The sequence below is a fragment of the Acomys russatus genome, chromosome 1, assembly GCF_903995435.1.
Source record: "Acomys russatus chromosome 1, mAcoRus1.1, whole genome shotgun sequence".
NCBI lineage: Eukaryota > Metazoa > Chordata > Mammalia > Rodentia > Muridae > Acomys > Acomys russatus.
Genome location: NC_067137.1, coordinates 76,736,378 through 76,759,921, shown reverse-complemented (window position 1 = coordinate 76,759,921; position 23,544 = coordinate 76,736,378). Strand labels below are relative to the sequence as shown.

The 23,544-nt window shown below is 36.6% G+C and overlaps 1 protein-coding gene across 2 annotated transcripts in view; it reads left to right on the top strand.

Annotated features, from left to right (window-relative positions):
- Positions 1-23,544, top strand: part of Mdga2 (MAM domain containing glycosylphosphatidylinositol anchor 2) — an 800,517-nt gene that overhangs the window by 607,257 nt on the left and 169,716 nt on the right. For both annotated transcript variants that reach the window (XR_007830679.1, XM_051146875.1), the window contains one exon: positions 11,639-11,968. Coding sequence is in view for 1 of the 2 variants with exons in the window: in XM_051146875.1 (XP_051002832.1) it covers positions 11,639-11,968 (330 nt within the window). In the remaining variant the exon portion in view is untranslated. The remainder of the gene's footprint in view (positions 1-11,638; positions 11,969-23,544) is intronic.

Genomic DNA, 23,544 nt, shown 5'->3' with positions numbered 1-23,544 from the left:
TGATAATTAGCCCTGAGGTTTTCAGTCTTGATCAAGGATATGACAAAAAAAATTATAAATTGTTAACCTAAGGTGCCCACCCAGTCTTATTATTATTTGGTGAAAATAACTACAAATAAAAATTTTGCCTTAACCTCAAATTCTGGCAATAAAGAAGAAAATATTAGACATTAATATTTCTATCAGTATGTAGCCGTGGTTTGCTGAACTTATTTTGTATACTGTGCTTGCTTCCAAATCATGGGGATAAATAATGAAAATATTTGATTTATCATGCTACAATTGTAAAAACATTTTTCTGCATCTCAAGTGTTGGGATTAAAGGTGAGCACCACTGTGTTCTCAGTACTTTTTTTAGCATACCCCTTAACACCCTGATAATCTTTTTTTGAGTGTGTTAATGTCCTGCCTCTTGGCCCTGCAGTTTGAAAGTATGGCAGGTTTCGTAAGACAGAGGTCCTCAAATGATAAAATATCAAAATCATGGAAAACTTGCCAAAGGATCTATTTTAGATAACAATCTAAACCCCTCTGACAAGATTCCTAATGTTGCTGTTGCTGTTGCTGCTGCTGCTATTGCTGGTGGTGGTGGTGGTGGTGCTGGTGGTGCTGGTGGTGGTGGTAGTGGTGGTGGTGATGGTGGTGGAGCTGGGCTATATTTGAGAACCACTGCTTTGAAATGTAGAGATCATCATTTTGAGTTCTTATAGCAGGAATAATTTAATAAATTTTTGACAATACAATCCAGTCACTATGAGAATGCACTCAAATCAACTCCTATAGCATAAAAGTCATTGATTCTAGTATTTACAACTTACTATAAAATAACATATTCAACCACACTGTGAATAATGCAAATATTTAATTTATCATGGAGCATTTCTAAAAAACATTTTCTTGAAGTTCTCACAGTTTTCAAACTGTAAAGCTTATATCTAGAAAAGCAAAAATACTTTAATTAGTATATATTAATTGCACATAGTAGTGAATTTTATAAGGTTTACTTTTGGTATACTATAATTACACTAGTCCCGTCTGTTGCCCATTTTTCCCCTTCTGACATATTCCTACTCTGCGAGTCCTCCCCTTTGCTTTGAAGTCTCTCCTTAGATGGCATATATGAGAGAAAACGTAGCTACTTCTTTTTGTGAAACTGGATTTTCCAGACATGAAATTTTATTATAAAGATTAGATGCTATAGGGACCTCTTTTTTTCCCCCAATTTTAAACATATTATTCTATCCAACTCTTTAGAGTTTGAGTTCTGATCTATTAATTTGTTTTCCTGGTAAGAGCATATGAATCTTATGTCAAATCAGCTACTTCTTCTTTGTGTAATTTTACTTTATTCATTTGTTGAGAAATTCACTCAGTTCATTCCAGATTCAACTTTTCCTTGCCCACTCATGTGTTCTTTATTAAATAAACTTTCAGTGAAAAAAATCTTTATACAGCATATTTTGATCTTTTTGTTCTATCCCAAATTTCTTCCAGAACCTCTCCGTCTACTTACCACAAAAACTTATCTTTTTTCCTCTTTACTCTCTAAAGAAAGGAGAAAACAAAACAAAAGGCATGATATACACAGAAAACCACAAAAAAAAAAAAAAATCAAAATTAACAAACAAAATACAGATAAGACCAAAAAATGCCCAAACAAGACAAATTGAGACAAAATATTTAAAAATACCATTGAGTTCATGTTGTATTGGCCAACTACTCATATATACTCCTAAAGGACTGTTAATATGATCAGTGAAGATCCATTGAAGGAAACAGATTTTCTTCTTTATCAATGGGTATCAATTGCAGATAACTTCTTAGTTATGGGTGGGAGACTTATCAACTTCCTCAACTCGTTGTCATGATCTCATGTGGATTGAATTGCACATGCCTTCTGCATGCTGCCACAGTCACTGTGAGTTCATATGTGCATCAGTCTTCAGCAGTAGTAAAAGCTTCTATAGTAGCAGCTTTCAATATGGCTTTTCAAGTGGCCTTTGACTCAGTTGTCCTTCCCTGTATTCTCTCCTTTACCCTTCGTTTTTCATCCCTCTCTTTAGTTCAACGTCCTATTCACTTCTTAAAGCACATATCTGACACAATCCATAACAAATAATATCACCAATATTCTTAAACCTACATTGATACTATCAACAACCTACTTTCTAGGCCAGTTTCATAAAACATAAATTTATATTTACTTCTGCATCACTTAAGAAAGCAGTACTTTTGGATTTATGCTTAAGCCTGAGCCACTCTGTGCTTAAACTACACACATTGGTTTCAAAGGTAAAATTGGTGCTGTTAGCTCGCCTTGAAGAACAGATTCACTGCTAGTGCTGATTCAAGGAAGGGTGGGCTGCCTTTTGTGTTTGATGGAGGCTTTTGTTACATCAGGTGGATTTTAATTCAGTTGTTAGTTGCCAGACCCTCACAGACACACAACACTTCCACTTAATCAGTGGACTCAGAGGTGTTGGGGAATTTAAACAATGAACTTTGTGGACCACAGAAATGTGTGATTTGAAAGGAATTTTATTACAGAGTCAAAGGTAAAAGTCAAGAGAGCAAGTGAAGCTCCTATGGAGGAGTAGTGGGTCCCCTGAAATCAGTAGCACCAGACAGCTAGTCCAAGAGTCCAGGGCTTTTCCCTTTTTCATTTATAGGATCATGGCAGAGATTGAGGTAAGGTATGGGGAAGAGCTGATCAGTTCAGTTGACCCAACTTTAAGGTGTCTCAGGGTATCTCTCAGTTTTATTCATGTCTTCCCAATATTGGTTCCATAGAAAACAACAGAAAGAAATCAGACTTACTTCTAGCATCCCTGAGTGAAAGACACTTGCCTTAAATACTTCGTATACACCTGACTTCAGACAAGGACAAAATTGCTCACGTACCTGGTGACAATTTTGGAGTTCAGCTAAAGAAAACCTTAGTGTGAGAGCCCCTGTCCTTAAATTATTTGGCCAGTTTCTATTTTTCTTTTCTCACCAACACTATGAATTATCTTATTTGGTATACTTTTCTTATTAAAAATAAAAACAATACCACAATTACACCCCTGTAACCTTCTTTAAAGGCTTCAGAATAAGCAGTATGTCCTCTATAAAAAGAAAATATTGTACATGTTTAGTACTATATATGCTAAGCATTATATTTAGTTTATTCCAGAGTGTCTTTATCCCTCATTTTGACAATCCTTCTAAATATCATTAATCAGCAAATTTAGGCATCTATTCTGTGGTTCTATTAATTAACTAATTAATAGAACATTAAACAAGGTTTATCATTTTGGACAAGCATGACCTAAAGAAATTTGACATTTTAAACTCTCATATATTATTGATATTTCATCACTGAGCATGCTAGGACAGCATGTGTGTGTATTATGGCTGGGTTGCATGTTAGCATGTGTGCCTTATGGCCATAAGAATTTTCTTTGGCACTTGACAGTTTCTTGTAACAAAATTCCTAACTTCTTTCTAATTCTTCTACTTTGATGGTCCAAATGACTTAATTTAGTATTATAGAAAAATGTTACACTCAATATTTGCAAAAGTTTTATTAAATGCTAATATGATGAGGGACAGAAGTGGAACTCAATAATAATGGAGCAAAAATGGAGAAAATTTTAAGGACCAGTATAGGGAATGAAAAATTAGAGAGATTAATATGTTATTAAATCATCATTTATTATCTATTTTCTATGTCAAAATTATGGATCTAGAGTACACGGATACTGGAAAATAATGCTAGGGACCAATAGTCAGAAAGAAAACCATAAAACACTAGCCACCCTGAGGGAGGGTTATGTGGTATTGACTAAGTGGTACTATTGTTCATCTGTTCACCAAGTAGAAAATAACATAATTTCTACCATTCCTAAAGAACAAAGGTATTTTATGTTTACTTACTTAATACACCTAGATTATTTTTTGTTCTACAATTCTAAATGAAAAAAAATGATTTAAGTTATTTAATCCTATTTTCTCTTGCACTGAAATAAATAAATAAAAGGTTACACATTATTTTCATCTTAGAAAATGAAACAAAGTATACAGTAATTTCGTGTTCCTAACTCTTAGGCAGCAAAATACAAGATAGAATATTAAGAAAAATCTGTGTGTTTTGCAATTGTGTCAAAATAATATCGAAATAATTCCAGCCTCAAAAGGACTTGGTTTTTATTTGCTGTTGGAGAATTTGAATGAATGAGGGAACAGGGGATGGGAATTGTGATGCAAATGAGCAAAATAGACTTGTTTATCTTCTTAAGTGTTACCTAACAATGAAGAAGTGTAAAATGAAAATGTAAATAATATGAAAATGTGAAAGAACTAGAAAAACTTACTGTGTTAATCAGTTTAAAAACCAGTGCTAGCCTTGGAGCTATGAAGGGCAAAATAGTTCAAATAATACCTGTGTGTAACCTGTCCAAGAGAATGAAAACGTGAGAAAACAGGGGTGAGGAAACAGGGGAGACAACTCATGTCTTACTATTGTATCATGAAATGGGCCACAGACAATTTGAGGAATGGGAATGATAAAGAAAAATACTTAGGTGTGAGATACTCAAGGTCTTTGTCTGAAGAAACAGCTTAGGGAAGAAAAATACTGAAGCCACAGAAGTGGTAACTGGGGGAGCATTGGGTATATGGTACAGTGAGAGAGGTTAGCAGATGGAATCAATCATTCGAGAAAGAAATACTATAACTCCAAAGACAAAAAAGTCAAAACCTCAAAGTAAAGAAGACATCTAATTCAATGAAAAGTTTTTAGGTAGAATTCTTTTCATCCTTTCTGTTTATTCCTCTATTTCTTCTGCTCCATGCCTCTCAGAAATAGTTTATTAAGTATGCTGCAAGATGCACTTAGGTGACAGGGACTCCATACTTTCTCTCAGCCCTACTACTCAGCTGGCTTTCCAGTGTATCAAAATCACTTCCGTAAGTATTAAGGATATACTGTTTTAAAAAGAATTTCAGATGGATTATTCTAGCCCAGGAATTTCTACCTCAAGATCACTGTATAGTTGTTTCTAATCCTAATTTTTAAAAACAATTTTGTAAAATATATATGTTCCCTTTTTTTGCTTCTATGGGTGAAGACACATTTTAAAAATTGAAAATGTGAACTCAACAATATTAATTTTGAACATTAAAGGGCCAGAAAATGGTGCTAATTACTATACCCTATTTAAATAAGTAGTGATAGCCATCAGTCTATGTCAAAAACCATTTATATGGTAGCCACACTAAGAAAATATTCTCAGATATGTTACTTATGAGGCTATTTTGGTAATTTCTAAGCATTGTATATTTTCTCTTAAGATCAGATGGAAATGGAAAGAATGACAAGATGATGGTGACAGTAGCAAATCTACTTTTCTGCTCTTTAAGGGAAGAAGAGCTTGTTCCAAAAAGGAGGAAGTATAATGTGTGCCTACCTGAACTACCTTTTCTCTTCTTTAGGTTCTATTACATATAGTTGTTCTATTGAGTAGAACATTCAAAGAACCATTACAACTTAGCCACACTTTGGTGTAACAGTTTGAATGATTACTGTGGTGATTAATTTTGAGTAAACTGACAAAATAAGTAGCGCATAGAAACTTTACAATGAAACAGAACCCATACCACCTTTCAGTGTCTAATTCTGCATTCAAATTATTGTGCTTCCCCTATGAATCTTGCTCCAGGAAATGCTGTATTTTGTCGTTGTTACCCTTTGCTAATGAACATCCACTCAGGTGGTCATTGATTAGCAATTTGAATGTCAAAAGGAAATTGATATATAACTGCCAGTGCATAAGTTAAAAAGAAAGAAAAAAATAAATTCTTCTGATTTCTAACTATTCCTCAATAACTCTATTCTTTTAGAATCTTAAGTCATAGATTCTATAACATATGATATGAACTTAAATTGTTCTTTCCTCAAGAAAATAAATAGATCCACAACTCCATATCAACCCTTGTGACTTTATAACTAATATAATTTAGTGATTTTTTAATGATGCTCATGTATTTCACAGCTACCATTTCAAAGAAAGAAATCTGAAAAATTCATATTTGTTAAATGTACTGCCAGTACTTTGATTCATTAAAACAGTATGTTTGCCTTAGTTAAGCAAGTTTCTTAGATATCTCAACTACATTTGAAAACTTCAGTGTGTCATTTGATACTTGACATAAAGAGTTGAGATCTTTCCTTTGTGTTATACCTTCTTATCATACATTTCATTTTCCCCAAAGAGGTTTATCTTGTTGGTTATTTGTGATGCTTTCAATGGAAATGCTTGAGACATCAGGAATGCAATACATTTTCAAATGCCTTCATGATTCATCCCATAGCTGCCAATTTCCTCACTTGGTTTTCTGGGGCATGTGACTTAGAAAAAATTTCCACACAGAACATAAGCAGAAATTTGATAGGTACAGCCCACCTCCAGGTATGTGGCAACATGCATGAAAGCACATCAAAGCTTTGAGCAGTTACCCACAAAAGAAGACTCCTCTTCTACACCCAACTATCATACCTAACTTACTGTTTTGTTTTTAAATACCCTTATTAACTTTCTGAAGTTAAGTTTCTAAGTAGCCATAGATTTCTCTTTTCCTTCATCCTCCATTGATCATTGGAACTGATTATCTGCTTAGCTCTGATACACAGAAAGAACACTCTAGCCTAAAGTTAATTATCCTTTAGAGAATGCCATGTTCAACACCTGATATCTCATGATCATGATGTATACATATGGCCCTGACATGCACATAGTCAGAAGCTACACTGGAATTACGATTTTGGTGTTACTCTTTTTTTCTCTCCAATAGTAGTAGGCTCTTAGTAGACTTTGGCCATCATATATTGTTTGATCTCTGCTGTGCATATTGGTCAATCGCTTCTTCCATCTCATCCTCCCTCCACTCCTACCCGCTATGAATCTCAAGAGTGCAAGGCAGTAACAAAAAATCAAAGTGAACGCAGGCATGTCACACCAAATGAAACAGTATCTCCAAAGCAAATGTTTGAAATGCCCATTTACATTAAGTTTAATGAAAATTGCTGAATATATATGTAAACGCAATCACGGATGGATGTGGGGACAATACAGAAGAATGAGAACTGGTTTGCTCCTAAGCTGCTCATCATTCCCTAAGGCAGTGGCTGCCTAATTATAAAGGAAATATAAAATATACCATTGTTAATTCTATTTCATACCTTTGCTGATGTAATCTATTTCCAACTGCGTATTCAATTGGCATCTGATGGGATTGGAAAATACTTCGTCTTTCAAACAAATATTGAATTCTCTTTAACAGAGAATAGAAAAATCAGTGCCTTATTCATTTGATTATACTGTTAATGATTTCTATGTCTATTTCTCTCTGTACCAGTTTTAAACTTTTCATCTAGAATTCTACAGAGATCATAAGATGAGGTGTATCTGGGAAATATGTCACTGTTTTCTATTCATTATACAAACAGTATGACTTAATTTTTTTTTTTTTTTTTTGGTGCTTTGCTCTCCTGTATGTCTGCATACCACATGCACAGCTTGTGCCCACAGAGGCCAGAGGAGGCGTCAGATCCTCTGGAACTGACACTGCAGCTGATTGTGAGCTGCTACATGGGTGCTGGGAATCAACCTTGGGGCCTCTTGGAAAGCAGTCAGTTCTCTTAACAATGGAGCTATCTCTGCATTCTCATCTTTTCACTAATTTAGCAACTTGGATTGGTGATTGGAGGCCACTCTGTCTCATTATTTTTGTGAAACAGATTCTAAGCAGAAGTCCAAAAGGTTACGCCTGATAGTTTTCATCTCCAAAGAGATACTTGCTCAATTGCTAGTTATTGTATTAACTCCATCAATTGTTTCGATTATCTTGAAAATATGTATTATCTATCTCATGGAATATTTTACCACAAATGTATTTTTCATTATTTTATTAGTTTGTCTAGACTTTCATACAATGTGTTTTGATTATAAACACCCACCATCCTTAAACTTTCTCCCAGATCCCTCTGATTGCCCCTTCTTCCTTACACATTCAACTTTGTTTTGTGTTCTTCTTCTTCTTTTTGTTTTTTGTTTTTTGTTTGTTTGTTTGTTTGTTTGTTTGTTTGTTTTGGCACACATGGAAGTGTGACCTGCTGTTGCAGAGTGGCAGATTTACCCAAATCTACAGTCATACAGAAAAATGATTCTCCCTCTGCCAGAAGTTGACAAATTTCCAATAGCTCATAGGCTAGGTGTAGGACTTACTGTTCCTGTTCCCTCTTTGTGCTAGGATTGGCCTGGCTTGGGCTTGCAAAGGCCTTGTATATGCTGTCACAACCACTGAGTCCATATGTGCAGTTGCCCTGCTGTGTCCAGATGCCATGGTTTCTTGGTAATCATCCACTGCCTCTGCCTCATACAAACTTTTTGCTTCTCTTCCACAATGATTCCAGGGGCTAGGAGGGCAGGATGTGGCATATACATTCCATTTGGGGCTGAGTTTCTTCAGTCTAAAAGAAATAGAGTTTGCAACTTTAAGCTGGTAGCTACAGTCAAGATAAAATCCCCCAGCCTCCTTCTGGGGAATCCATAGTCTAGATGTCTTTCAAGATGGTGTTCTGTCTCAAGGCTAAGCCAAAGAAGCAATCTACTTTACTTATGTTACAGCACTTCCAAGCTGGCTATTCAGAACGGAGGTTAGCTTCATGTCAAACCTTTACAAGCACTGCCAAACTGAACAAGTACCTTTCGAGGTCCGTTAATTACAATCAATGGCACATTAAACCAAATATAATATTATCTTATGCTGGCGGTAGGGGATTTTCAATAATCAGCCACAAATTACATTGCTGGAAAGATATTTGTCTTCTCTTTTACAAAGAGTGTTTTAGTCTTCTACAGAACCTTGAGCCGACCGGACACCTCTCATATGTACCACTTATCTCAGAATGATTTGAAGAGGTTGAAATATTAACTGATAGGAATAAATGACTTTAAATTATCGTTGTATGAACTGCTAGAAATTGTTCACTTAAAAGGGAAACATTTAATTATAAATGAAGGGACCTGCCTTTCAGCTTGTTAACTATTTAAACACTCTATATTTTCAAAGTTCAAACACAATCACTAATAAGCTATTTCTTATAGTGGGTCTCTGAGGAGCCTAGTACTGTCACCTCTTATTTCTATGAAAGACACACTTGACACATAAAAATTAGATAGTCCATCTAGGATCTCATAGAAATGAAAAGCTAGTTACAAGTTGCTCTTTCCATGTGTGAGTTTAACAGAGCTGGTCTCTTAGATTTCTGAACAAATTAAATGAGAAAAATCTAATAAATTTCACTCTTCTGTTAGTGCAGAAAAACATACCTCATGTATATACAATTATCTTTTATTTTCTTTAGAATGTTTTTGAAACCAGTTGTTTAGATATAGGGAAAACATAAACAAACATAAAAAGATCGCTGTGTATCCCAGTGTCTCAAACTGCTTCTTATTTTCTTTACTTCGAGTTGAATAATCAGACTGGCTTCTCTTTTTGTCTTTGGATTTTGTATCCCTTGGAAGTCTAGTATGATTGGCTTAGGCCAGCTTACTGAGTGGTTTTAGACTGAGATTAAATATCCTTGGCATTAAATTTTTTTGTAGCCAATTCATTAAAATACATTTGATTGTATTGCTATAAAATTCTGCAATTATGTATGATATTTAATCTTATTGATTGTAGCTGTATAATCATTAATCTTTTTACTTAGGAATTTATAAATCACTTTTCCATGGGTGAAATAGCCTGTGACATATAATGTGAATATTGATTTCACATGTTTTGTCAGGCTGTTTTTAGAGTTTGGCAGTTTCAATCCAATTTGGACGATTAATGTGCAAGGCTTTTGGTGTCAATAATACTTTATTATGTCTCCATACAAAGCATGAGCTGCACTATAGTACTGTGTGCTAAGTGGATCTCAGCCACACAAGTGTCTGAGTGTTGTTATATTAGTTTCTATATGTCAATCAACAAACCACTTTGTACAGAATTTTTTTTTTAGCTTTTCCGAGAGAGGGTCTCTGTGTATCCTTGGCTGTCCTGGACTCACTTTGTAGACCAGGCTGGCCTCAAACTCACAGTGATCCGCCTGTCTCTGCCTCCTGAATGCTGGGATTAAAGGCGTGAGCCACCGCTGCCATCTCAGAAAATTATTCTTAACAGTATCCAAATGTATTCTCCTATTAGTATGAAATTATTTAATAAGTTAATACACATAATTTAATGTTTCACAACTATGGCTATTAGTCATCATTATATTACATTTATGTATTTGCTTTAAAAGTGATAGAAGGATATGTTTAGAAATGAAATTGATTATGTGTTATTTACTAAAAGTCAAAATGTTCTTGGTATTTTAATGTTTTTTTTTTTAAAAGAACTATTCTCTGATTTCCTAAACTGCTTTGCACAGTAGAAGCCTTATTGCATTTGAATTATATGGACACAGTATCTTGTACCAAATACATCAAATGTATGGTTCAACATAAATAAGACTCATGGATTTAATATTATTATTAAATATTTATGATACAATAGTATTAAATGTGCTATAAATATGCATCTTCTCATTCTCTGTTATCGAAACAGTATATTTTCTGAACCCTAATTTGTGAAGTCCTTTTGTGTCATTCAGATTTCCTGAATCTTGTAAAATAGTTCATATATGTGTTTCCCTAGAATTTAATAAATAGATTATGGTTATTTCTATGTTCTCCATGTCAAATAATTGGGGCTGTCCTGAGTGTCTAGTCTTGGAAAGGGACTCTGCAACAAAGTCCTGAATACAGGGAGATGAACACCTTGTTTTTCATGGTCACTTTGCACAAGGCCTTACACTTTAATACCCTATGACTTTAGGTAAACTGTTGCCTTGATTAATTTAAATTCCATGGTGATACTAATTATCCTATGGCATAATTAAATACAATTGTCATAGTTAGCTGCTATTGTCACTGTAACTCACCTGGAAAGACAGAACTTCAGTTGTAGTACTGCCTACACTGTAGGGATGTCTTTGGGATGTTTTCTTAAATGCTCTTTGATATGAGAGAGGCCAGTCCCAGGGAGTGATGGCATCCTTGGGTAGGGGGGCTTCGACTGCATAAAGAGAGCTGCCCAGCAAGCCTGAGAGAGCAGGCCAGTAAGCAACTGTGTTCCCCAAGATCTCTGCTTCAGTTCTTGCCTCTGGGTTCCTGCTTCCCTCAGTAACGGAAAGTAAGTGTAAGAATGAAGTAAAACCATTCCTTCCCCACCAGTGCTTTGGCTACTATTTTATCACAACAACAGAGACCTAACTAGAGCAACAATTGTGAGTAGAATTAAAGTACTATTTTTCTATCACTGCCAAGTATTACCTAATGTATAAAAATATCAGTGTGGAGAGTTTTAAAATGGTTCTTGTTTGTTTTTTTCCTGGAGCACCTCTTAAGATTTATAGTGCACATGACTTCAGATCAACAAAGAAACATGTTCATTCTATTTTGCTTTGCTTTATTACTTCAGCCCAGAGATGATTACCTATAGTGACCAAATCTCCACAATTGTAAAAGTAACACTAACTCCTTGTGGAATTTTTATGTTTTAGCATTAAAAAAAGGACGATTTTGGATCACTCCTGATCCATATCACAAAGATGACAACATCCAGATTGGGCGTGAGGTGAAAATATCTTGCCAAGTAGAAGCTGTTCCATCTGAGGAGTTAACATTTAGTTGGTTTAAAAATGGTCGTCCATTGAGAAGTTCTGAGCGAATGGTTATTACACAGACTGACCCAGATGTGTCCCCTGGAACAACAAACTTGGATATCATTGACTTAAAATTTACGGACTTCGGGACTTATACATGTGTGGCCTCTCTGAAGGGAGGAGGAATATCTGACATCAGTATCGATGTTAACATTTCCAGCAGTACAGGTAAGAGGTTTGTTCATGGTGCAACCCACCTTGAAAGTAATTTGAGTTTGCTGAAGTCAGTGAAGCTAAGAAATTGCTATTTTTAAAAATTTGCTAAAGCTAAAATCTTGTGATTCTAAACACCTAGTAAATATATTTGAGAAATTGTTGCTTTTACTTTTGTTTAGATTTACATGAAATTTTATAAAAAATGTGTGAAAAATCGGTAGCAATGACAAAGTTATGATTTAATGTAAAACTGTACCCACTTTTTTCATTAACCACAGTCCTTGCAGAGCTAAAAATTATATTAATAAAGTTAAACCAGTGACTAAGGCTAAAACATTTTTTTAATTCAAAATTCAAAGAAACTATTTAGGTCTAAGATATAAACCTTGAGACCTAATTTAAATTAAAAAATACATAAATATTTCTTTTACTAATGGACACCTCTTGTTAAAGTTGGTGTCAGATGCAATTTTTTGGAGAACCCCATGGTTCTACATCCTCACAATGAAAACAGCCAAACACAAAAATAGATTGGAGCAGAATTCTTTTAACAGCTAAAAATGAAAATGTGGTATCCTTTTCTCTAGTGTAAAGCATATCTGTAGATGAGGAAAAGTCCCGTGTTTGTAGGAGAGGATGTGGTAGGTTAACTCTCAGGATGTTTTAAGGACTAGGTGTATTTTGCCAATGTGTTGCTTCTTCAATCTGTTAGCAGACTTTCTAATTGAAGATCCTCACGCAGTGCTGGCTGAGTAGGGTAAATTGAACTCCTAGGGCTCAGTAGGAGAGTCCTGCTTTTGCCAGTTGTGTATTCCTTTTCAGTCTGGCAGCATTTTGACTCATGACACTGTTTGATTTACATGTTACTTTGTGTCTTCTCATCGTCCCCAACTGCAGTTCCTGCTGGGTTGATTTTACTACTTAGAGCCCATATGAAAGGCTGACAAAATGTGGTTACTTTGTGTTATTCTTTGTTCTAAAGTGTGTTCAGTTCTTATCTTGTATATAATCTGTGTGAAAGGCAGTTAGAGTATTAAAAGTAATTGTATTTAGATATGACTTCTATCCTAGGTTATACAAAGCCTCCACCTGATTTCTAGCTATTTGAACTAGCAGGGTCAGATGGCATTGAAGAGAAACTGTTGCTATGTATTTATTCAAGCAACAGCTATTCATGTACTGCCTACATTAGTATGCTAAGCAACATTGTAGTGAGTTAACTCAATTAACACCAGTTAATTTTCTTTCCAAGAGTAAGATAAATTCCAGGCCAATTTGCCTTTATTTTTTATCGTTAATTTTCCAGAATTTTCTATCTACATCCCTTCTGTGTTTGTTTGCTTCTCTTGTTTTGCTCACTCATTTCTTATTTGATTACTAATCTACATATACATGCATTCACACACACACACACACACACACACACACACACACACACACACACACACACCTGATCTCTAACTATTTGAGCTAGCAGGGTCAAAATGGCATTGAAAAAAAACTGTTGATAAATATTGATTCAAGCAACAGCTATCCATGTACTGCCTAGATTACTATGCTAAGCAACATTGCAGTGAGTTAACTGAATTAACACCAGTTAATTTTCCTTCTAAGAGTAAGATAAATTCCAGTCCAATTTGCCTTTTTTTTTATGGGTAATTTCCTAGGATTTTCTATCCATGTACATCATCTTTCTTTGTTTGCTTCTTTTGTTTTCTTCACCAGTTTCTTATTTGATAACTAATCTGCACACACATGCATTCACACACACACACACACACACGCACACACACACAAAATCACCACTCTTGATTCATTTGAAGGGAACATGCGTCATTGGCTGTTCAAGTTTGACAGAAACGATGACAGAATAAAATGGAGGATTATAAAATTATTACAAGAATGCATTCTGATATTCATTTACATACAGTACTTATAATCACTGTTTAAAAACAGATGTATGAATGACAAAGAGAAAATGTCTAAAATCAATTCATGAAATCTTCAGAGACTCTCAAAGGAAAATTTACTGTATTCAGATTACAGATTTTGTTCCAGAAGATTCAGATAGATATTAAAATAATCAGAATAAATCATCTTATCTATTTGTTTGGTTACTAAAGATATCAACATTAGAATTAAAAAGTTGTCCTAAGCTTTTAGAAACCTGCGACATACTCTCTCCATTCTGCCACACACAGACCCGATGGTGCCCAAGTTGAAATTGTAGAGATTGAGTTGTGTAGTACTGTTCAACGTAGTCTCAGAATTACGGCCAATATATGTCACATAGTGAGAACTCAACAAATAGCTGTTTAAAATAATGGTTCCTAAATGTTCTAATTTATGAGCCTGGCAGGACACTTAGATTGCCTTTTCTTATTCCACCTCTGCAGTACAAAGATTGTTAGCCCTTCTTACTTTTTCTTAATTTTCTACCGACATGACAAAAAGTTCTTCGGTACATTCATGTATGATTTGATTTAATGTTTCAGTCTCAGACAAGATAGGACACATGGATGTTGCAGTGTGTCTCATAAACTAAAAATGTAGGACTCATCCAAAACTGTTGAGGTATTCAAGTGTCAAAATCAGATGATTAAGTCATGTTTAGAACCAATAGGCTTATTCGAGTAGACAAATGCCATGTTCTTAAGTCTGGACATACAGGAAACTGTAATTTGAGAGAAAGACTTAAACTAATGAGTATGCCTCCCTTCACACCGAATCTGGCTTGTTTTCCAAGTTGCCTACAGTGCAGTGGGTTCGTGAGTGATCTATACAACTCTCAAGCCTGGGGTTTGGGGATTCTACTAATAAAATTAAAATTAGCATGTCTATGTCATAGAAGTCTACACTCCAAATGGCACTTCAATATGACAATAGATGTAACCAGAGATTGACTAGGGAGGTTTCATGAGCTATACCATATACGAAAGTCTCAGACTATACCAATATAATAAAACCAGCAAGAATATAGAGGGAACTGATTGACTGAGTGATACAAAGAAAATGGAGCAATTTTTAATAAAAAAGTATAAATAACTGGTCATGTGGCTCTATGGCAGAAAGCCAGTACTATAAAAATGACACTCAAAATGTCTATATATGGATATCTTTTCAATTTTGGGTTTGGTTACTTTTGATCATTTCAGAGAATTTAGCACTGGCTAAATAGCAGGTTTATTAAATTAAAAATTTTATACTAAATTACACCGGTTAGGGTGATAAGTTTTCTGGGCCAGTTATTACGTAGATTTCTTACATTGCCTCTCAATTGTTACCCAGTTTTAAGAGATGAGTACATGACATTAAATAAGATGAGGCTTTGTTGCCAGGATACATTTCTGCACAGTACAGAAATCTTCCTTAAATCACAGATACGTAGTCACTATGTGTTAGATGACACCTAAGACTGAAATGCAAAATATCCCTCAAGGTAACTTGTCATTTGCAGAACTACTAATGGTTTTAAAAGACAATGATTTAAGAAAATGGCAGGTTACCTTTAGGAAGGCTTTGGAAAGGCTATGTCTATTTGAAGATTTATTCATGCATATAGAATACTGAAAACTAAGATGTACATGACAAATTATTTTTATATTATTTTCCAATTAGTTCAATATTAACACACACACAGGGATCTCTAAGTTTAGAAATTGTCCTCGTTGTAATCATTTGTTGTTTTGAAGGTTTAAATTGGTGTTCATTTCCATTTCCATTTCCTTTACTAAATTTTTTACACAGTAGCCTCTGCACCATATGGAGATGGTTCAGATAGACATTGCCCTTAGGCAGTTCATGGCAGAGTACTCGGGAGCCAGGATAGTTTTTAGTAGGCAGATACTTTAATGTGTGTGTGTGTGTGTGTGTGTGTGTGTGTGTGTGTGTGTTTTAATTTTATTTATTTTATCAAACTACACCTGATTCCAGCCCTCTCCATCCTCTCCTCTGCCCCTGCTCTATTCTATCCTCTCCTCTCAGAGAAGAGGAGGTCCCCAAGTGGTGCCAACCCACCTTGGCACATCAGGTCACTGCAGGAGTAAGTGCATCTTCTCCCACTAAGGCCAGACAAGGCAGCCTAGCTCGGGGAAAGGGACCCAAATGCAGGCAACAGAATCAGAGACAGCCTCTACTACTGTTGTTAGGGACCCCACATGAGGACCAAGCTGCACATCTGCTACATATGTGTAGGAGTTCTATATCTGGCCCATGCAAACTCTTCTCTGGTGGTTCTGTCAGCCTCCCTGTGTCCAGGTTACTTTACTCTGTAGGTCTTCTTGTGGTGTCCTTGACCTTCCGGCTCCCTCAGTCCTTCCTCCCACTCTTCCACAAAACTCTCCTAGCTTGGTCTACTGTTTTGCTGTGAGTCTCTGCATCTGTTTCCATCAGATGCTAGATGAAGCTGCTCAGAAGAGAGCTAAGCTAGACTACTGTCTGCAGTCATAGCAGCCTATCCTTAATAGTGTCAGTGTTTGTCTCTCTCCATTGGGGTTGGCTTCAAATTGGGCCAGTCATTGGCTTTCCATGCCCTCAACGTCTGCTTCATTTTTTATGCTCACACATCTTGTAGGAAGGACAGATTTTGAGTGGAAGGTTTTATAGGTTGGTTGGTGTAGCCTTCCCTCTGCTGGAAGTCCCACCTCCCTACAGGAGGTGGTGAGTAGCTGAGAGCCCTAACAGAGGTCACAGGGAGCCTTAATTTTCCTTGAACTTTGATCAGAATTCTGTTTGCTATGAGCATTTCTGCAATGAAGCCACAGACAGTCTCATGGAGAACAGACTGGGAATTTTTTTCCTGTTCGTGTAGTTTTTCATTCATTCTTTCTTTCTTTTTTAATAATTAAAATTTAATTATAATGTATCCACATTAAATCCCTACTGTTATCCCATTTCTCTTATCTTCCTGTTCCCTCTCCTGCCCAATTCCACTCCCCTATACCTCTCACGTGGGGGAGGTCTTCTCCCCCTTCCACTGCTGCTGTGTGCCCCCAGGGCCTCCCTGCAAAGGGGATGTGATCAAATCAAATCATAGGCACCAGTTCATGTCAGAAGCAGTCCCCGTTCCTCCACCCCCATCGTGAGAGTGAGTTGTCCACTGGCTATATCTGAACAAGGAAGGGGGAATCTAGGTTCATTGCATGCATTGTCCTTGGTTGGTGCTTCAGTTTATGTAGGCCCCCATGTGTCCAGATCTGATGGCATTGATGGTCTCCTTGTGTGGCTCCTGAGCCCCTAGGTCCTTCCATTCCCTCACTCTTCCATAACACTCTCAGTGCTCTGCCCCGATCTGGCTGTGAGCTCTGACATCTGTCCTCATCCCTCCTGGGTAGATTCTCTCAGAAGACATCTATGTTGGGCTAATATCCACTTATAAGTGAGTCTATACTATGTGTGTCTTTCTTGAAAGAAACAGAAGAAGCAAAGGATGAGGAAAGTCTCAGAAATGATCAAACTGCTACTTAGGTCAAGTTTTAGCTTTTGCATCGATATTAATCTGAAAAAATTACATCATTTTATTCTGGGGTTAATATTTCATTGCTGGAACAGTACTTTAGGCTAGACTTCGGGCAACTTAAAGTATTTTTTATGCATTGCTGTAAATGTCTCAGTTACAAATTTAAATGTATCAAAATCTAAATGTCACAATTCAGTTTTGTGAAATAGGTTCTTCTTAGCCTACTAAAGAAAATGCATGCAAACTGAAGCCTAAACTATCAGCAGCTAAAACCACATTCCTAGAATACCATCACCAGGTTGCCATTCTTTTTTATGAGCCTAATAGGTAGAGTAAAATTTTAGTTTTTAGTGTTTTGGTTTTTTTTTTTTTTTTTTTTTTTTTTTTTTTAACATTCTACTGCTTCCTTCCCTCACCTCATAGTGAAGTCCCTGGTGCTCATCAGCTTGCATGTATTCCTTCACATGACTCAAGAAACTTGTGTTTATAGGAAACTCAGAAATATGTACATCAAGCCTCAAAATCAAAAGCAAGACCAGTTGTTTTTGGAATTCATGGAGAACCATTTGGCTGGTAAATACAGCAGGAGACTCAGATTGTGTTGAAGGGTTGTTTCTCTCGAGTTAGAGTACAAGGGCATTTTATATAACAGTGAGAGGAACAGGATTTTGTGGATTAAGAGAGATACCTGGATATGAGTGCACAAGCACAGTGATGACCACCTGGAAATGATGTCACAGTTTTGGGTTGCTGATGGATGTCTACCTACTGTGGAAGCCAGCTAGTGTCTGCACTGGTGTGCAATGAAAGTTTGTTAACATGGGACTGTGGGGGTACAGGGAATGAGAATTGGAAATGAGCACGAGAGCAAAGAAAAAACCGATTAAGTCCATTTAATTGGATCTGCTTCTTTGCTCTTTTCTATTTCAAAAGAAAAGTAAGAGCTCTTGGAAATTTTGCTGAATAAGAGTACATTTCTAAAGAATTCCTGCAGTGAGGGATGGGCTGATTAACTAAGAAATTTGAACTATTACATAAATGTGAAATGATGCTTTCGCCAGAAGAAAACACCATTTAGTCAAGACTCATGAATTATTACCCAAGTTATTAGACAGAAAAAATTCACTTATTAATCCCCAAAACATAAAATATATTTTGAATTAATGACAGAGCCAAGGGTTGTTGAAGATCTGTGTAGTGTTTCTCAGCTTCTCTTTGTTGCTTCTAATTCCCTATTTAAGTCTTGAATAGTTTTATTTATTTCTGTCTCCCGTTTGATCCTATAATTCTTTATAGGATTTTTTTCAATTCCTTTATCTGTTTGAATGTATTTTTCTGAATTTCTTTGAGCGGTTTATTTTCCTCTTTCAAGGCTTCTATCATTTTCATTATCTCAGATCTAAAGTCGTCTTCTTGGCTGTTCATATCTCCAGGGCTTGCTGTGGCAGGATCATTGGCGTCCGGTGGTGTTATATCACTCTGAGTTTTGTTGCTAGTCTTCTTGTGCTGGCCTCTAGGCATCTGGTTGTCTCAGGTGTTAGCAAGCCTAGAGGTTCCTCCAATGGGGTCACTGTCTGTGTCCAACGTGGGCCAAGCAGGTTGGAGAACAAGCAACGGGAACTCTACGCTAAAGGTTGTTGGCTAGGGATCCCCAGAGGTCTCCTCAGGATGGTGAATAGTGGGTGTTGGAGCCTGCACCCAGTTTAGCTCAGCTGGGTTCCCTGTCTCTATCCCAGTTGGTTCCGGTAAGAGAGGAGCAGGCTGATCGAGTTCCAAGCCCAAAGCTGCTCAGGTGCCCTACCGTCCTTTTCGAGGTGGCAGGGCTCTGCCCATTTGCTCTGTGACCCAGATGGGCTAGGCCAGTAAGCAGCTGGCAGGGAGAGAGAAATCAAAGTCCAAAGCTGCTTGGGTGCCACGTACTCTTTCTCCTCTTTCTTGGTATGGGTAATATGGACTATGGCCATTACCCAGACTCAGCCCTGCCTGTCTGCTCTGTGTCCCAGATCTGGTAAGCAGCAGACAGGCAGAGAGAATCCAAAAGCTGCATGGGTGTCTCACAGTCTTTCTCAAGATGGCGGTTAATTTGGGCTGTCCCCCAGGATTTTTCTGTGGGATAGCTGTGTAGCCAGGGGTCGGACCCATCCGGGTTCCAAACAATGTAGATCCCTCTCACCTATGAATCAGTACCACTGTTGTTCCGTAGGTCTCAGTTTGGTCTTTAAGTCTCTGCACAGGCATGGTTGTCCTGCTGATCAGAAGCAGTGTGTGAGAGGTGCCGCCATCTTGGATCTCCTGATTCTCAGTTTCTCAAGCTGTGCATATGGTTCAGCTACAACTGTTCTACTTTATCATAATATATACTTTATTGATTATAACTTTTAAGATACCTAGATGAATGAGTGGGACTCACAGTGTTAAAATTTTATTTGCCAAAAGAGTGAACAGGGATTTTTGTCCAGCAGGCATAATATGCTGACCTCTGAGCTAAAATTTTGAAGCCTTATTTATTAAAAGAAAAAGTAAAATATGGACAATTTGGACTTGCTAGAAAATTTAATTGCTCTAGGACGTAACTGTTACTTACCTATAAAATCATGATTATATCCTTTATAAAGATTGGTGGAAAATCTCAGAATTTGATTGTATCTCATACACATGCACAGTTTACTAAAGGTCATGCTAAGGTGACTGCTGTCTGCTGAAGTGATCTAAACTGTAAAACTATGCTGCAAATTTTCTTGATATTATTTTTGACTGCTCAACTCCTCAAGTCCTACAACTGTTTTTCTGCCACTATGTTATGCTCTTATATAACTCTTCCATCTCTGCATTCATGTAAGTGTATATGAACAGAGAAATATAATATATATATATATATATTTCTGTATGCATATTTCAGTGGCTTAAAAGATTTAATGGAAAAACACAGTCACTACAACATTAGTAAAGATGAAATAAAAAAATTTGGAGTCTCCTGGTTAGAAGACCATTTTTCTTTTCAGCCTGGCTGACTGAAAACTTCCACACCAGCCTCAAGCAGGACTGTTTTCAGAATTAAACTTAGCCTTTAAGTCATGGCATAGAGGCTGACTCTTATATTTATTTACCATTGGTGTTGCCACACTTAGGGGTCACCACTTGTGCCCCAGCAAGCAAGGTTTAGCCAGCAGTTCATAAGACACCAATGAAAAAGGCCAAAGTAAAAGTGAAAATAAAAAAAGGGATGTTTATTTAATATTTCCATAATGGAAAAAAGGACAATGACATCTAGTACAGCCCTGACATGAGTGTGGGGTCTACAGGAAAAGCAGTAGATACATGCATAAAAAAAGCAGCCATGCACGTGGTCTCAGCCCTATGTCTCTCTTGCAAGTTCAGCTGACAAGTCAGAAATCTTTGTCCAGTAGTCAGTCCCTTCCTCTGGATGTACCAAAGGCTGCAGCTGTTTTGTTTCCCAGTAGGAGATTCCCGAGAAAATATTAATTTCTTGAGTTCATTCTTTCAGTAGTGTGATAATTAAGGAAGTGAGCACCAAGTGTCTCTTTGGAGCATTTTAATACCTATTGACAAGGCTAGTGACAGCTTGTTGTTCCTGTCCTTGATATAGGCCAAGGTGAAGCACAGAGTTTGAACATGGTCAGAGTAGGATCATTTCCCCTTACAACGAGTATTGCTTTTTCTGAAGCCTTTTCCATGTTTCTCCTTACAGGCTGTTCTGTCCTCTAGGGTGGACATAGGCAGAGCTGCAGAGGGTGAGACATGAACAGCAGCTGACCTGGACTCTAACATGTTAGTGTTCAAGTTTTAAGAGGCCATTTTGTTCAGTGAATTTCCCTAGACATCTGACTACAATACCTCCCTTTCAGAGCATGTGCAGTCCTTTAAATGTGTGCATAGATTAAGGGAATTCTGGACTAACGTATATAGAACTACATCATTTTCACCTATCCTCTGTAAAGGATAGCATACATGTCAACCAGCGTTACAGAGGTACCATTCTATAATCCATATCAAGGTATATAAAGCTGACCATAAAAAATGTCTCACTGTTAGGATTGTTCATTTGAGGAAAAGGTTTTGTTCCATATCTGTGTTTTATTAGAAATCTGAAACCTCTTTATTAAAATTTAAGGTTGCCTTCAGAAATTATTAAACAGTCTTCAGCCTTCTGCTGACTCACATTAGTGCTATTGTTTAGTGTGTGGTGCTGAAACAAATCAACAGCAAGAAACATCTAAGTGGCTTAACTGCATTTGTGTTTAAATAGATAGTACAGATGGCTAAAGTTGGATATTAGACAAAAGCAGCAAACTTTTCTTAGGTTTTACTCTCTTGTCTGTTTTCCCCATAAAATATTTTATGTAAGCACTCTTATTGTAACTCTGATGGAGAATGGGGCATCTGGAGCTGTTGTTGCCTTTTGATTCTTTTAACATCCACCTTGCAAATGGTCAAGAAAGCTTTGAATATTTTAAGATGAAAATGTATTCTTAAGACTTACTAAGTGCCATCTCAAAATGTGCTGAATGATTTAAGAGACTTTGTTAAACAACACAAAATAAATGCAGCATGTGACAGGTGAAAACACTTCAATTGAAAATGTACTGAAAGTTTTAGAAGTGTCTGATTCAAGATAGAAAACCTGCCACAACATTGAACATAGTGTATGTGCCTTGGAAATTCAAATTCAAGGAGCAAGGCTAACTGAAAATGAAAAGTAACAGCGGTCATATGTACTTTACAGAGGATATGTGAGTATCAGAATTGTAGAAATAACTAATGAATACAGTGTACATTTCAATTAATATTTGCTGAATAATTTACAGGAAGGTGGCTCTAGAAAAAATAGCAATGTATGGATGTTAATTCTTAGTATTCCAGTATAATTTATATTGAAAATTACTTTAATAACTGATGATACATGACATTTGGTTTAATGTGTTACCAAAGTAGAATGAAAACACACAGGAAGGTGTCACTGGCCAAGGTCAGCAAGAATCCTGAAGGAAAGGTGACACCTGAGATGGATCAGGAATGACACTGGACTTAAGGGATAAATGTATTATTAGACTCATCAGCACATATTTACATAATTTTCCAAAAAAGGAAGAAAGGAAGGAAGGAAGGAAGGAAGGGAAAGAAGGGAGAGAGGGAGGAAGTAAGAGTGGCAGGTGCTTTAGGGACCTATGAATTGGAAGTATATTTAGAGGTTTAAAAAGAAACTATTGATGAAGGGAAAATCAAAGTCCCGTTAGGGTTCTTAGTCCCATTGAAAAAAATAATTTCAGTATAGATTATAATAGAAGTTCAAGGACAATTTTATTAGATTAAAAGGAAAAAAATTCCCCAAAACAGGCAAGATGTAAATCTTAACAGCTACATAGAGGAGGAAGAAAGAGAAAATAAGAGCTATACCTTTTAAGCTCTCAGAGATTAGACACATGGTTGACCAGTTTTCACATGTTTGGGATGGAGGTCCAGTAAGCTACTGTACTAGGGGTGGAGATTCTGGGAAGAAAATGCAGAATTGTAGCATTTTATTAAAAAAAAATTAGCTATTTCACCTATCATTGTGTGGCCTGGAGCTTACCTTCCTAGGACTGATCATTGGGTCAGGTGACTGAACCAGCCCAACTGGACTGTTAGGTCTTCACCCAAGCCAGAGACCTTGTATTTTTTACCAGAGATATTTAATTAAACACAATTATAAGAAAATTTGTGAGAAAAATAAGAGTGACTTTTCAGTGATTAAATTGGGCTATTACAATGTTTCTTCTATTTCCCCAAGAGTGAAAATTACTTTGCTATTATGAGGAAGTGTTACTAGAGGGGTTCTGATACAAATACTGTGGGTGAGCAACAGCAGTCAGCTCTGCAAAGGGGATGGCCCATTATTGCCCTTCCAAAAATCAGATTTCTTAGAGTAAAGGAAGGCATTGATCAGACCTTGAAATGGGTGAGCATAGAAAAAAAAAAAAAAAAAGAAAAGGTACAACTGCATTAACAACAAGCATATAAGATTCCCCAAGGTCCACTTACTGTTTAGTCGTGGGTCTCTGTATCAGTTTTTGTCAGGGTTGAAGGGTGGAGCCTCTCTGATAACAGTTATGTTAGATTCCTGTCTGAAAAT